The sequence below is a fragment of the Balaenoptera physalus genome (assembly GCF_965194825.1).
Source record: "Balaenoptera physalus genome assembly, chromosome: 3".
NCBI classification, from domain to species: domain Eukaryota; kingdom Metazoa; phylum Chordata; class Mammalia; order Artiodactyla; family Balaenopteridae; genus Balaenoptera; species Balaenoptera physalus.
The window spans coordinates 38,557,659-38,574,833 of record NC_138890.1 but is presented as its reverse complement, the minus strand read 5'-3'; the positions used below and the strand labels follow the sequence as shown (position 1 = coordinate 38,574,833).

Here is a 17,175-nt window from a genome sequence, read left to right as displayed (position 1 = left end):
GGCCAGGAGGACCGCGGGAGGGACTGGCGGTTGGGAGGGAGAAAGGGGCGCTGCGGGTGAAGAGGGGATGTGGACGCCGCCGAAGCTTGGGAGAAGAGGAGGGAGGCGAACGGGGGAAGAGGCGAAGGGGGAGAAGAGGACAGAGCGGGCGACTGGATGGGGGAAGGGAGGAGGGAAGGGGGAGGGGGGTGAGAGAGGATATGGCATGCGGACCGGGCGCCGGGATAGGAGTGGGCCGGCCGGGGCGGACGGCTCGGTCACCTCAGGCTGCGGCCTCCTTCCCCGCGGGGCAGCGCCGCCGGCGGACAGACGGACTCCGCAACTCCCCGGCTCTCTCGCCTGCCCTCTCCTTCTCCTCGGGCGGTGGCGGCGGGGGCCGGGACGGCGCGGCTCACAGCGGCGGCTCCTCCGCGCCAGGCCTTGGATGCAGCGTCTTGGGAGGCGGCGGCAGCGGCGGCGGCAGCGGCCCGACCCGTGCGGTCACCATCGTACGCGGCGGCAGGCGCTCGCGGGCCGAGCTCTTCAGCAGCCGGCGGCAGCCATGACCCCTTTCGTTCACTCTTCCAGCCCCCGGCGCTCTGCCGCGGCGGTGGCCGCGCTCCCGCGCTCTGCGCCTGCGCGCGGCGCTGCCAGCGCGGCGCGCCCCTCCCCCGCACGGGCGCGCGCGCACACGCGGTCACTCGCAGTCGCTCTGGGCGGGTGGTTCCCGCGCCGCCTCCGGTAAGTGGGCGGGAGACACAAGCCTCCCGCAGCCCACACTGGCGGGCTCCCGCCGCAATGGAGACGCGTACAACGCCGACATCTGCACGCGCACTGTGACACGCGCCATTCTGACACGTGCTGTTTCACACTCCCCAAACACCAGGAGCCACACGCGCTCACACCCATACTTACCTGCCAGGACCACGGGGGAGAGTTGGAAGGGCTGATCCTCACCCGATGCAGCCGCAGGAGCAATGATGCCAGAATTTTTTTTAACTCCCTTACTGACTGGTCTAGACTGTCAACTCCTTGGCGTCAGAGACCACATCTGTGATGGCTCAGCAGTGCCTAGCACAGAATAGGCGCTCAATAAACTTCTGTTGAATAAGTGAGTGGATGTATGAATAAATGAATTAGAACTATTCACTATCTGTAATTTTAAAATTCCGACCCCTTGGTTTAAAGAATTTGTTCAAAGAATTTTACTGTAGTATGAAATCAAGTAGTATGTGTTTGTCTTTTAGTCCACGGTTAAAAACAGATTAGTGTACACGCCCCCTTCCCAAGGTTAGGAAATCCATTTGTTCTGTCCAAGTCCCTAGCACTGACCAGCATTCCTACCTTAATTTAAATGTGAACACACCTTGGCAGGAACTGTTCCGCACTTACCCACGATACAAAGCCTGAAACACATTGTGCACAGAATGAATCAAGGATGTTGCTGGTCTTCTGGGCTTTGGCAGGACTCCTTATTCTCCAGTTTTTCTACTTCCCTGCCTCACCACGACCCTCCACAAATCCCCTGGCCCTCGGCCCCTTCCCAAAAATACCCCTACACTGTTCCTTGCTTTGTCTTTGGTTAGTTCCTGAGAGCCAGTTGCTACTAGAAACCAGTCTGGCCTTTGAGGTTGGCAATGCCTACATACACAGAAGATACACACCCAGTAGTGGATAAAATGTTGCCACTAGATTGGAGCATCTTGAAATTGTAAAGCCTCAACTTCTGCGTGTTAGAAAAGAAATTAACGTCCTTCAACCTAGATTCGTGTTGCGGGCTCTCCTTGGAAATTCAAGCCTCTGGCCTCTGTACTCTGGTAAATCCCCAATTCTGAGCGACCTTTGTATCTGGCTAAAATTGTAAATGCAAACTCTACATTTAGAAGATGTAATTCCTGTAGGCATCAATCAATCAAATTCAGAGTAACTTCCCTTCCACCAGTTTGATATCTCTACAGAAATCAAGTTTTTAAAATTTCTGGGGGCTTCCCTGGTGGCTCAGTGGTTGAGAATCTGCCCGCCAATGCAGGGGACACGGGTTCGAGCCCTGGTCTGGGAAGATCCCACATGCCGCGGAGCAACTAGGCCCGTGAGCCACAATTACTGAGCCTGCGCGTCTGGAGCCTGTGCTCCGCAACAAGAGAGGCCGCGATAGTGAGAGGCCCGCGCACCGTGATGAAGAGTGGCCCCCGCTTGCCGCAACTAGAGAAAGCCCTCGCACAGAAACGAAGCCCCAACATAACAATCAATCAATCAATCAATCAATAAATCTTTTAAAAAAAATTATTATAAAATTTCTGGGAATTGCGTTCATAACTCTTTATAGCCACCTTTCATCCTGGTGCCTTAGACTACTTAAGAGTAATCATTAAGCCTGCTACATTGCCAGGAGGTAGTTTTATAAGTCTCTTTATATAGCCTGGTAAATGAGAAATTACAGAGGCCACATGACTAATGACTGGAGTAGGAAACTGCCCAACATAGCAAGGCCTTTCCTTTGATTTCCTCCCTGTTTTAACAATTTTACTACTGACTCAGTCAAGAAAACATAAGGCCAGAAACAAGATTACAATGAAGTCAAAACCTATATAAACAGATTCGAACTGGATTGATTTATTCTTCTAGGGTGAATTACAGAATCTTGAAAGTATTACTTTAGCACTGTTACTGGATTTGTGTGTTTTGTTTAAATGGAGGAGAAGCCTACCTCAGCTCTCACTTTTCCTTTTTTAAAGGGAAAAACACATTGGTGCGAAGCCCTGTAACCCTCACTTAAGTTCTCTGGACTGGTAAAAGCAGGAAAAAGTCACGTGTCTTTTTCACATTTGATTTTTACAGCAGCTTCCTGTAAAACACTGGAGCTCAAAACAAGCAAAGAAAATTACTCTGGTAATTAAAGGGTTACTGCTGTTAGCGCTGCTAATCCAGTTTCAGGAAAGCTCCACATAGCCAGAAACAGGTAACCAAATCAAACTAAAGGGAAAAGCAGACGGAAAAAGAGCAAGGGGGTGGGGTATTAGAGAGGACTGCTCAAATAAAAGAAAGCAATCACAGTGCAGAGTAAGTACTTTCTAGAGGCACCCAAACCCACACAATAAGGAAAGGTCAGGAGAAAAAACATGGTAAGTACCTGGAACCAAGCTTAAGGAAATACCCAAATGCCACAGCTTAGTCATAAAAGGAATTAGCTTCATGTGCTAGAAGGAAAGAAGTGGAGTGTTTATGACTATGGAATAGTCATAAACTGTTCAGGATTCTAAAGGTTATCTTACTGTTCACTAACTGTATTCAACATGGAGGAGGAAGTCAGTTCAAAGTTTGGAAGAGTGCATATTTGTTACAGTTCAAGCCATTCCAAAAGGCAAGTCTCTGAATTCCTTATAAAACCAACTCTTGCTAATAATCACATAGAAATAGTCCTTTGGTTCCAACCTGCAGATATCCGGTGGCCAGTTATGCCCTGCCTTTTAGATCCAGAGATAAAAGCTCATATACCAAACTTCACATAATGGGGCCAAAATCCAAAGAACTTGGATAGCCAACATTGGAAACACGGGGAGAGGAAAATTTTCATGCATTCACTTATTCACTCACTTTATTCATTCCTAATGTTTTCTGGGAACTTCAAGGGTTTTCTCTGTCCAATTCAAAGAGTTAACTCTCTAGAATAGAAGTTTTGATATATAAAATCTCATTCAACCTGGCACCTCCATAGTTTGATTTTGAAAGCCTGTTCTAAGAGAAAAACTATAGTTTTCTCAGGTAACATGGGTCAGTAAAGGGGAGAGTCACTCTTTTTGAGATATAATTGAGATATAATTCACATACCATACATTACACCTATTTTAAATTGTAAAATTCAGTGGGTTTTAGTATATTTACAGAGTTGTGCAGCCATCACTGCCCTCAATCTTGGAACATTTTCATCACTATCTCCCTTCTGAAAAAATCCCTGCATCCATTAGGTCACTCTCCCTTCCCCCCAGCCTTAGGCAACCACTAATCCTTCTGTCTCTACAGATTTGCCTGTTCTAGACATTTCATATAAATGAAGTAATGTAAGATGTGGCCTTTCACATCTGGCTTATTTCACTTAGCATAATGTTTTCAAGGTCCATCCGTGTTGTAGCATGTATAGGTACTTCATTTCTTTTTATTGCCAAATAAAATTCTATTGTATGAATATACCACATTCCATCTATCCATTCATCAGTTGATGGACATTTGGGTTGTTTCCACTTTTTGACTCAGAAATAGAGCTGCTATAAACATTCATGTACTACAAGCTTTTGTGTGAACACATCTTCATTTGTCTTGGGTATATACTTAGGAGTAGAATTAAATTTCTGGGTTATATGGTAACTCAATGTTTAACTTTCTGAGGAACTGCCAGACTGTTTTTCAAAGTGGCTGCTCCATTTTTACATTCCCACCAGCAGTGACAAGGAAAGATTTACTCTTAGATTCAGATGTCCCCTACTTGTTAGATGTGGGACCCTATGCCAAGTATACAAACGCCTCCATTTGTCATCTGTAATCAGGAATAATGATAGTATCTACTTCACAGGGTTATAATGAAAAATAAATGAAACGATGTATGCTAATATTCCTGGTACAAAGTAATCCCTCAGTAAATGTTATTAGTTCCCTTCCTTCTGCCTTTGGTATTTGGTTGGCAGCATTTATTCTGTAATAAAATCAGATAGAGATAAAATTATAACTCCCTATTAACAATGAGATGCATACACATAGTTGGTGCTGAATAAATATTTTTCATGGATAATTGGAAAAGCAATAGCACTTGTATATTGTTTTAATACCAAAATAAATTTATTTTTTTCTACCTCTTGTGGAACTAAGACCTAGACTGCAGGAGGAAAAAGCATAGAAACACGTCAGCTTTTTGTTTGGTCAAGATTTTTTAGCTTTTCCCTCAAACATTTTTTTATTTCCCCAACTTTTTATTTTGAAGAGTTTCAAATATACAGAAGAATTAAAAGAATATTACAATCATCACTCATACACTCACCATCTAGAATCAACAACTGTTAAAGTTTTGAGCATTTGCTTTATCTATATGTGTGTGTCTTTTGTTAAGCTATTTGAGAGTAAGTTGTATACATCAACACATTGCACCCCTAAATGCTCTAGCCTGCCTCTTCTAATAATAAGAGCTTTTTCCAATATTACCAAATGCCATTACCACACTTAATAAGATGAAGTATAATTTCCCTAAATCTTTTACTGTCCAGCCAATACTCAGTTTTTCCAAGTTCTCCTTGAAATATCTTTTACAGATAACTAGAACAAAGATCCAATCAAGATCTTTTCTAATCTAGATCCAATCAAGTTTCACTCATTGCCTTATTGCTATGTCTTACAAGCCAGCTTTGCTTTTAATCAGTCTGAGAGCTTGTGACTGTTTTGAATCTCTAACATCAGCAGAGAAAAAAATGTTTTGTTGTTGTTTTCAGATTTAAGCTCAGCTGGTGTACCTCTATCCTACCCAGCCACCTTCTTTGTCTTGATTCTAAGTAAGCCTGAGATGGTTAATAGCATAAAACTGTGTGTTGCTTTTCAAGCATGATGACATCCAACTAAACAGAATGGATATTGATTGTCATAGACATTACTTATTTTGCCTCCTCAATATCTATTTCTCTCTCTCTCTCTTTTTTTTTAATACTACCTTGAATGTTCTAGCCATGTAGTCTATTGGCTATTGGCCATGGATGGATCAATCAGTTTATCCTATCTCCCATAGTGATTAGTCCAGGGAAGGACCCATGACCCAAGTCAATCCAATCAGGGAAGACACAATAGGGCTTATGACTGAACTATTGAGAGAGTAAAGTTTCTCTTTCCTGCTAGACCTAAAGAAGGAATCCTATAATTTCATGGACTACAGGCAGCCATCCTGGATCCAAAAGGGAAGAGCCAATCTGAAAATTTGCCAAAGGAAGTAAAAGAACCCGAGGCGTAAAAAGAAACCAGGACCTGGTCACAGTGTATAAGCCCTGATCTAAGCCTCATCTGCAGCCAGCATGTCCACCCCCTATTCTTTAATTATATTAGTCAATAAATTATCTTTTTTGCTTAAACCAGTTTGGGTTGTGTTTTCTGTTATCTGTAGTGAAAAGAGTCCCAAGGCCTTCAATCCTTTTAATTTGCTAGTCAGTATAATATGCTGTTATGAAGATAAGGAAGTAACTACAAAAAATGATGATGATTAAGTACAAAGAAACACAATCGTACAACTGAACAAGTTATTGAGAAACACAGCCATTTAACTACTATCCAGAAATAGAAGCTTGCTAATACTCAGAAGTCTCCCACATATTCTTTCCTATTCAAAACGGTCTCACTAACCACAAAGGTAACCATTTTTCTGATGTAATATAGTGACTTCCTTTTCTTTGTTTGACCACCTAAGTATGAATCCCTAAATACTGTAGTTTCCTTTGCCTGTTGTTGAATTTTTTATACATGAAATAATATGGTAACTGTTGTTTTGTGACAAGCTTTTTCTGCTTTACGTTGTGTTTGAGATTCAGTTATATTCTTGTGTGAAACTGCAGTTCATTAATTTTCACTTCAGTATAGAATTCTATCTTATGAATATAACACTATTATTTATTCATTCTGCTATTTATGAACATTTGGATTCAGGAACACCCAAATTCCAGTTTGATGCTACTATGAATGATGCTGATATCAACACTTCTGCAGTTGTCTCCTGGTGCACACGTGCACACATTTCTCTTGAAGAGAACTGCTGGCCCAAGGGTCCGCAGGTGTTCAACTTTCTTAGATAACTCCAAACTGTCTTCCAAGATGTTTCTACCAATTTACACTCTCAACAGCAATCTGTCAGGGTTCCTATTACTCTATATTCTAGCCTGCAATTAAGATTGTCAGTCCTGTTAATTTTAGCCATTCTAGTGGAGTTTTTAGCTTGCATTTCCCTAATTGCTGATGAGGTCAAGTATGTTTTCATATATTTGGTGGCCTTTTATATTTCCTCTTTTGTGAATTGTTCAAGTCTGTTACCCAATTTTCTCCTGGGTTATTTATCTTTTGCTTTTTGTTTTGTAATCCTTTGTATATTCTGAATGCAAACGCCTTGTTAATTATATACGCTGCAAAAATCTTCTTTTGTTCTGTAGCTTCCCTTTTCATTCTCTAAGTGCTATTTTTTTTTGATGAACATAATTTCTTCATTTAAATTTAATATTTTTATGTTTAATACTTGTTTTAAGCGTGTTTTCCTCCTGCTCCATAGAGCCTTCCCTATCATAAATCAAATGTACATATCTGAGGAGCTCTGTTTCTGAACTTTCTATTCCAAACAACTGATTTGTTTGTCTATGCTTGTGCCAATACCAACAGTTTCAATTACTCTGGCTAAAGAAGAAGACTTGATATGTGGAAGAACAAGTCTTCGCACCAGGTTTCCTTTCTTCTGTTTTGTTTTCTTCAAGAGGATCTTGGCTCTTTGCATTTTCTTATCAATTTTGGAGTCAAATTTGGAATTTTGGCTTGTTGAGTTTTCCAAGACACCACTGAGATTTTAAGTTTTCAACATAGAGGTCTTGCATATCTTTTATTACATAAATTCCTAAGTTATTTGAGGATTTTTATGCTATCACCAATGGTAATTTAAATTGTATTTTGTTAGACTTTGAAGATATAACAGTACATCTCAAGAGTCCCTGCCTTCCAGAACTTCCAGTCTCATGGGGTTAGGGACAAACACAGACATGGCTTTAATATGAAGTGGACTGGATTGGTTATGACAGGTAGGCAAAGGTTACCATGGAAATACAAATAAAAGAGATTAGCCCATTCTATGGGGTCATGGGGTGGGAGGAAGGGAGAGACATTCTAAGTGTTGAAAATAGACAAGGGTCAGCTAGGTGAGTAAAAGGTAAGGCAAATAGAGGGGGAGGAGAAGACATACTTCACACACACATTTCAGAATGGTAAGATGGAACACTTCCTACCTCAGTGACAAATGAGGTGCCAAAACAACAGATTCAGAGACTAGCAAAAGTATAAGGCAAATTCCCCCATGGCCATAATTTATAAAAGGAATGTGAGTAAACTAGTTCCAAGACTCCTCAATGCTCAACATCACTAATCATTAGAGAAATGCAAATCAAAACTACAATGAAGTATCACCTCACACCAGTCAGAATGGCCATCATTAAAAAATCTACAAACAATAAATGCTGGAGAGGGTGTGGAGAAAAGGGAACCCTCTTGCACTGTTGGTGGAAATGTAAATTGATACAGCCACTATGGAGAACAGTATGAAGGTTCCTGAGAAAACTAAAAATAGAACTACCATACAACCCAGCAATCCCACTACTGGGCATATAACCTGAGAAAACCATAATTCAAAATGAGTCATGTACCACAATGTTCATTGCAGCTCTATTTACAATAGCCAGGACATGGAAGCAACCTAAGTGTCCAGCAACAGATAAATGGATAAAGATGTGGCACATATATACAATGGAATATTACTCAGCCATAAAAAGAAACGAAATTGAGTTATTTGTAGTGAGGTGGATGGACCTACAGTTTGTCACACAGAGTGAAGTAAGTGAGAAAGAGAAAAACCAATACTGTATGCTAACACATATATATGGAATCTATATACATATTTGAATCACTTTGCTATACACCTGAAACTAACATGACATTGTAAATCAACTATATGTCAATTAAAAAACAAAACAAAACAAAAAAAGCCAGCTAGCTTCCTCTACTTGAAGTAGCAGTAGCAGTAGGTTGCTGATTGTTCAGATCCTACAAAATAACTAGTAACCAGTGTGGAAGCAGCCTGTGCACTCTGCAACCAGGACCCTATTCTAGTCACTGTATGCAGTAGTTTCCCAGAGCGATTAGAGAATCAGTGATACTGTGGGTCCTCTTCTATCAATTATATCACTTTCTGTTATATGTCCATATATCCTTTTCAATAAAAAGCTTCAGGTGGCTTCCACCCAGGTGGGGTCTGATGTAGCTGCTGGTTGACCACAGGCCTTCACACATGGAGAGAACTGTCACTTTTTGAACAGAGATGGAGGTATTTAACTAATCTCTTAACTAGACACATTCTAATTATGAATCAAGACTGTTATTTGTGACTTAAAATGAGTAGCACTGTCCATTAATTAAGATGTCTTGGGATTTGCCCAAGTTTGCACTGGAGGGCAGGGCAAAATTAGCTCTTCTGAATAAAAATGCTAAGGGCTAGTGGGTGACAAAATTGGGTTGTGCTTTGACTACATCACGAATATTGCTAGGTATGCCCAGAAAGTGAAGTGCATGCAAGAAATGACAAGCATACAATTATGACAGGATCTTAGATTTACAGAGGGAAAGTGGGGAGAGATAAGGTAAGCTGGGGTCTGTTTGGGAGTTGAGGAAAGACTTTCCAAGCCATACTAAGGAGTTTGGACTTTAACGGGAAATGGAGCACCGCTGAGGAGTTTGTGCAGGAGAGTAGTTTGTATTGGACATTCACTCTGCTCTAGGTTCTGTACTAGGTGGTTTACATGAATTATCACACTTAATCTCACAAATATCCTAGGAAGTAGATAGGATAATTATCTCCATCCTTAAAGTGAGGGAACTGAGGTAGAGAGAGGTCAAGTAACTTGCCTGATGTCACACAACTAACTAGTCAAGAGCAGAGCTCAGATTAAACGCAGATGCATCTGGGTTGGTTGTGTTGTGTCCCTGACCACACTGTACTCTGCCCTCTGTCGGACTGACTGTACCAGAGAGCTAATGAGTTTGTTCACGAGGCACATTTCAGAGTCTAGAACACAAACTCCACTGGTCTCCCTTTGGTAATGAATACCTTGGTATTAGTTTTCCCTAAACTACCTATATAAACAGGAAGGAGAGTAACACTTCAGGAGTATTCCCTGTGAGCACTCTTTGATGTCTGTACAAGATTGCACAAATTGAGAAAGTTTGCTTTGGGCCATAGACTTCAGAGTACAGTGTGGAAAATTGCCTTTTCTTAAATAGGAAATAGAGATGGTGGTTAAGAGAGTGGAGTTGGGAGTTACTCCACCTGGATTCACAACCTGGTTCTGCCACTTCCTAGTTGTGTGAGTCTGAGCAAGTTACTCAACCTTCCTGTGCCTAATTTCCCATGTAATAACCCCTACCTTGTAGATTAAATTTTATACACACGCACTATACATATATTGCTTAGAACAGTGCCTAGCACAAGAAAAGCAGCATTAACTATTGTTATTGTTATTATTGTTGTTTCTATTTTGGCTCATCATGCTAATAACTTCACTATTCAAAGATAGTAAAGATACTAAATGTCAGTCAATATTTATTAAGCACATTCATAGCATTTGTTAGATGCTAGATAGGATATAAATGAATCAGAACACACAATTCCTGCAGATGTTAAGTATGATATAAATGAAACAGATAATTCCTGCCTTCAAGCCTCTTATTGATGTTAGATGGATGGACTACTTATGATGCCTTGATTTAAAGCTGCTTTGTGTGTATTTTCGCCTTTGCTTGATTATAAACTCTTTCATGGTGTGAACCAATGTTTATTTTTCTTTTGAATCTCTCACCTTCTTTCCCTTCTGTTTAGGATATTGTATATAGCTAAGTCTTTTAAAATGTGGTTGAGTGAACATGAAGCAAATGAGGAACAAATTTATAGGATTACACACCGCTGGGACAGTATAAATGGAATGACTTCATGCTTAGTCTCTCTCCCCCATTCACTGATAACTTTACACCTGGCTCACTGAGTTCCTCTCTGTCTCTGCTTATGTCCTCATTCTTGGTGACTTCAACAACCACACAGATAATCCATGTGTATTTTATTCTTTTTATTATTATTATTGAGGTGAAATTTACATATGATGAAATCAACCATTTTAAAGTGAAAAATTCAATGACATTTAGTACATTCACGATGTTGTACAACTACCACCTCTACCTAGTTCCGAAACATTTTCATCACCCCAAAAGGAAACCCCGTACTTATTAAGCAATTGTTTCCCATTCCCCCCTGCCCAATCTCCTAGTTTAACCCTCCCACTTAAATGATCTTTTTCTCCAACCCACCTACACCCATAGTTACCTCTCAAACTGTCTTTAACATCAACTTCGAAAACCTCTATTTCAAGCATCTTTCTCTCTGGTCACTCCTACAAACATTCTGATTCTGCTTTTTATAGTGCTTACACTCGTGTTCTTCTCAGCATCAAGCTTCCAATCCACTGAGCCAACCAACTCTTTATATACCCCTCTTAGGTCTTTACATCTCTCTCTACCCACCGTAAATTCTATAGTCTACCATTTAAATTCTTGCCTGTAAATGTTCTTAACTTTCTCTCCCCTCTATCAGCTCTGCACCTGAGAGGCTGATATTGCTGGATAAACCGCACAACTGGATCACTAATCTCAAAGCTTAGCCCTCAGCACTGCTCCACAAACTCACTGCATTGTCCTGATAAGTTTTTCTTCATTCCCCAGAGTGGCTCACTCTACTTTGTACTCAAACCTCCAATACCACCTGCCCTCTGTCTCCTCCGCTCACTTTCAGCTGAGTGAGTAGCTGAGAAAATAGAAACAATCTATCAAGCTCCTCATCCTTCCACCGGGAATCTACCAGCTTTAGAATGATGTTCTGGGCCTTCCTTCTTGTACAGTGGGAGAAAGTTCCCTGCTCCTATCAAAGACCAGATCTCTACCAGTGATCTGAATCTCAGCCTCTCTGGCTTTCTAAGGACTTAAAAATCTGCAGTAATTCCCTTTCTCCTCTGTGCCGTCAACTTTTCTCCCTACTGGATGATTGCCACTAGCATATAAGCATACTTGGGATGGCAATCTTTAAAAAAACGTTTTCCTGACTTCATGCCCCACTACCATCATCCCCACTGTGAACATGTTCTGAAAAGCTGTCTATAGCTACTGTCTCAACTTCCTTACTCCCCATTCTCCCCTCAATCAGCTCCAGTCAGAATTCCATCCCAAATATTCAGCTGAAACTGTTCCAAGCAAGGGCATCAAAGACTTCCTCATTGTCATATCCAATGATCCCTTGTCAGTCCTCATCTTATTCTACTTCTCAGCAGCATCCCATGGGTCCATCAATCCTTCTTTGGAAAACACTTCCATTTCTTGATTTCTGCATTGAATTTCCAGGGCTGCTGTAACATATTAACCACCAATGGGTGCCTTAAAACAACAGAAATTTATTTCCTAACAGTTTTGGAGTCTGAGAGTCCAAAATCAAGGTATTGACAGCGCCATGCTCCCTCTGAAGGCTCTAGGGAAGACTCACGCCTTGCCTCTTCCTAGCTTCTGGCAGCCCCTAGAAATCCTTGGTGTCCCTTGGCTTATAGATGATGTATCCATCATCACATGGCCTTTGTACAGGATATCAGTCTTTAGATCCAGGGCACACCATAATCTAGTAAAGAGCTCATCTGAACTTAACTAATTATATGTGCAAAAACTTTATTTCCAAGTATGGTCACATTCTGAGATTCCAGATAGACATGAATTCTGCAGGGGTGGGGGGACGGGGACACACACACACACACACACACACACACACACACACACTATTCAACCCAGTACATGTTCTGTGACTGCGCAGTCTGCTGGCTTTCCTCCTACTTCCTGGCTGGCTCCTACTTGCTCTTCTTTGGTAGTAACTTTGTTTCCCCCGCCTCAGCTCAAAATGTTGCGACCACCCAAGGCTTGGCCCAGGGTCCCCTTGCCTTCTCTAAATGCACTCTCTCCTGAGGGAATATCATCTAATACCATGATTTTGAAATTCCACTGATGACTCCCAAATTTATGCTCCAGCCCTCATCTATATCCAAATCCCAGCCACATATTGATAATAGTAGTTAACATTTGTTGAATACTTACCATGTGCCAGGTCCTATAGTAAGTGCTTTACATGTATTAACTCATTTAATCCTTAAAACAAACTTATGGGTTGAGTACTCTTTTTATCCCTAATTCATAGATGAAGAAACTGAAGCACAAAGGGGTTAAGTAAATTGTTCAAGCCCACATAGCAAGGAGAAGCCAGGATTTGAAACTAGGTAAATTGGGTCCAAAGTCTTCTCTCTTGACCACTATATACTCTGGCTTTCTACTGGGCTCCAGGCTCACATATTCAACTACACACTTGACATCTGCGCCTAGATGTCTAATAGACATCTTAGACACGAACTAAATAGAATGCCCCTTAATCTTAAACTACCACCTTAATCTTTCCTTCCCTGTTTCCACATCTCAGTATATGGCACCACCAACACCCAGTTGCTCAAATTAAAATGTGTAGAAATCAAATTTGATTCTGCTCTTTCCCCATCCACCCTTTCCTCCATTACCACCCCCAACGAATCCATCAGTGAGCCAATCAATCAATCAATCAATCAATCAATCCCTGATCTGTCCATTTCTCTACATTTTCACTACCATTCCAGTTCACACTGAGTTATCATCATCTCTCGAGTTACTGCAATTACCTTCTACCTGGTCTTTCTGCTTTCACTTTTGTAGTCTATCTGTAATCCAGCAGCTAAATTAGTTTTTTGAAACATAAATCAGAATGACACACCCAAGTGTCAAAGCCTCCAAAGTACCTGCTTACATTTGGAATAAAATGCACACTCTTGTTCTTAGCCTACAAATCCCTGCTTGATCTGGCCCTGCTCACCTCTCTGCCCTCACTCTTACCACTCTCTTTTTTGCTCATGTAGCTCCAGGCACGCCCTCACCCCTGCTTTTCCAGAACACCCTAACCTTGTGTCTGTACCAGGTCCTTTGTACCTGTTCACCTTCAAGCTGGAAATGCTGTCATAAATGCTCTACCCTAATATCATCTTCCCACTATGCAGGTCTCAGCTCAGAGTCCTTTTCTGAACCCTTGTTTAATTTTGTTCCCCAATCACTCTCTATCACATCGCCCTATGTTTGTGTTTTAATAGCATTTATCACTATTTGAAAATACCGTATTTATATATTTGTTTATTTGAATAGAGACGTTCTCTGTCTTAATTACAGTTATATCCTCAATGCCTAGAATGGTGTCCAATGCATAACAACTGTTCTGTATATATTTTTAAATGGGTGAATGAATGAAAATGAGTGAATGTATGAGTGAGGTCAATCACGGAAGGCTGTTTGGAGGTCAGTTTTATTTTTTATTTTTTATTTTTTTTTGTCAGCTATTTTCAAGCACAGGTTTATTCTGGAATTCAGATAAAAACTGACACTTATCATACACAATTGTTGTAGAAAATTAAACCAGGTATTTCAATTGCAAATACTAAGAAACATCTTTTTCAAAACAGTTATTACCACGTGTTAGGATTAATCTTAGTACTGCCCTGTGCAAAAACAAACCAAAAAACCCACTTTTTTAAAAAAACCTAGACAGATTAAGCGAAGCCAACTCTTTTTTTTCCTCAGTAGGAACTATTCCAAAAGAATTACAAGGTTCAGTGATATAAATCAGATTAAGAGGACGTAGACTTTCCTTTAGTGCCTGAAATATAATTGTATTTCACAAAGTAAGACCTTTATTCTTCTGAAGAAATCCTCTAAGCTGGCTTTTATTCCAGTCTCTTAAATCTCACTATTCCAGTCTCTTAAATCTCACTATTCCAGTCTCTTAAATCTCACTAAGGGTGGAGGGGAAAAAACTAGTCTTACCAAAACGTTTCTGCTGTTTTAGTAGCCAGCTCTCATCAATTTTAGGTCTTCTTTATGTAACTTAGCAGTTCATCTTTTTCCATTTGGTAACCACTTTTCTTCCACTGTTCTCTCAACTGCTGTAAGAGAGCCCCAATTTCTTTTCCAGAAGAAATGCCCACTTTTCTGATGTCATGGCCACTTACAGGAAATGGAGGAATGGACCACTGCTGCATCTCCTTCAGAAGACCGTGCTCTCCTTGGTACTTGAGGAGTTCACACACACGAGCAGTTGCATCAGATTCTCTAGAATCTATAATGAAGTCTTGATAGGGTTTCAAAGGTTCTGAACTATCTGTTGTTTTAATTAAATCTTTCCTGTTTTTAACTATAAATAAACCGAGATTCTTCTCTTCTTTTGAAATCTTCAACCTCAGATCCAATTTTGTGACATCATCCTGTACTTTGAACAGTGAGGTCAAGAGAGTCATTGGCTTTGGGGAAAAACCTTCAACATTTTTACTGACTTTGTTAAATTCTTCTAAACTTGCATTAGCAGGTAAGCCTATGTAAGGAGCCACATCAAGGTCATAGATGAGGTGAATCAAATGATGTACGTGGTTACTAGTAAGAATTTTTTTCAGTTCCACCCAAATCCTCTCTCCTGATATTCCAGCCAAGCCTTTTGCATTTTCTGCAATTGCTTCCAAAGTCTCAGGATCGTGGTCACCAGGTGTATCTACAATTTTCCCATAAAACCTGAAATATCTTAAAATTCGAAGATAATCTTCTTGTATCCTCTGTTTAGCTTGTCCAACAAATCTAACTTTCTTATTTTTTAAATCTTCATAACCATTAAAGTAGTCAAATAAAGTACCATCGAAACCTAAAAACATAGAATTTATAGTGAGATCTCTGCGTTCAGCATCTTTCTGCCAGTCAGTTGTGAATTCAACCTCAGCATGTCTTCCATCAGTGGCAACGTCAATCCGTAGTGTAGTAATTTCAAAATTTTCTTCATGAAGCCTGGCAGTGATCGTCCCGTGCTTTTCTCCTTTGTTGTTGATCATACGAACGCCAACCGACTGAAACAGCTCCTTCATTTGAGCAGGGGTAGCAGTGGTAGCAAAATCCACATCCTGTGGCTTTACTCCACTTAATAAATCCCTCACTGCTCCTCCTGCTATTCTTAACTCATGATTTTCTTTGATGAATAATTTCAAGTTGTTTCCTGTGGTCCTTCCAGATAAGCTTTGCATGTGCACAAATGGACGTAACTCCCACTTCCTTCTACCTTCAGTTGTTTCACAAAGCACTTATACCTGTCAGACTCTTCAAGCCTTCTGTGAAAAGTGACTGGAACTCTGGAGATTGCAACTTCATTGTAAACAGAGAGTGCTTCAGAAGGCACAGTCTACTCCAGCTGCAGCTCAGCAACTGCCTGCGCCAGGGATCCAGGCACCTTAGCATCTGGAGAGAAAGTCACCAACCACGCACCGGCCCCGCTGCGCCGTCATCGCCACACGCACTTCCCGGCGGCAGGCGAGGGGACGTCACTGACGCGCGCCGGTCGACGGCGAATGGGAAGTCCTGGAGGTCAGTTTTAAATCATAGTCTGAAAGTAGGGAAGATGATGAATTATTAGAGTGGAGAAAGGACATTTTTAGCAAAGAAGATATTCAAAGAAGTGATCCAGTCTTGAATAAGTGACAAACAGAGGCTAGTAACCATACTAATTCAGGTGATGTGGAAAGTTGGTCAATACCCAAGTAAAATTAGTTTATCAGAGCAGGGAGTCATCATCATTTGGTTAATCATATTGAATGTCAACTTAAGGAGTTTAAATTCATTTATGCCTTCAACAGATATTTATTGAGTTTCTGCTGGGTGCTAGGTACCATCTAGGTGCTTTTTATACAATAATGAGCAAGAGAGATATAATCTCTGTCCTCATGGTGTTTACAATCTAGTGGAAGATTGACATCAAATAATAATATTCCATAAACATTTGCAATTGCCAAACAAACCACCAAAGTGTATGCTGGGTTAATATTTTGATAACATTAATCAATGTGTTTTCTGTTCCCCTTTGGTCCTTACTCATTTACTCAGCTTAGTATTCTGTATGTAATGACTCAGAAAAGGTATGACACAGCAGAACCCAATATATAACTAACAGGAACCTGGTCCCAGCTTTTGTCTTTAAAATTCCAGTCTTCAGGAGGCAAAGAATATAACTCTGGCATGAAGAGTGATTTTGGAAAATACTTGATGAGTCAGAGCAAATCTTCCTGGCCCAAAGACTAGCACATTTCCAGGTTGGAGAAGAGGAGAATCAGAAGGGAAGTGATTAGAGCTTAGATGTTGCTGGATCTCTGGGAAAAGGAGCCTCTATCCTATCTCATTGCCAGCCCATGATCTGGTGAATGACAGAAATCCAAGGTAGGTTTGTGGTGCATGAAACCAGAAGAGAATGGT

At 40.9% G+C, this 17,175-nt stretch overlaps 2 protein-coding genes across 2 annotated transcripts in view; both read right to left on the bottom strand.

Moving 5' to 3' along the window:
- Window positions 1-401, bottom strand: part of RNF145 (ring finger protein 145) — a 63,888-nt gene extending 63,487 nt beyond the window's left edge. The window contains exon 1 of the mRNA XM_082456431.1: window positions 262-401. The gene's annotated coding sequence lies outside the window, so the exon portion shown is untranslated. The remainder of the gene's footprint in view (window positions 1-261) is intronic.
- Window positions 402-14,232: 13,831 nt separating this feature from the next.
- Window positions 14,233-16,193, bottom strand: LOC309658085 (CCA tRNA nucleotidyltransferase 1, mitochondrial-like). The gene is made up of 2 exons (XM_082456266.1): window positions 16,020-16,193; window positions 14,233-15,928 (listed from the first exon to the last, which is right to left on the bottom strand). The coding sequence occupies exons 1-2, from the start codon at window positions 16,165-16,167 to the stop codon at window positions 14,760-14,762; spliced, it is 1,317 nt and encodes a 438-aa protein (XP_082312392.1). The 5' UTR covers window positions 16,168-16,193; the 3' UTR covers window positions 14,233-14,759.
- Window positions 16,194-17,175: the final 982 nt, after the last annotated feature.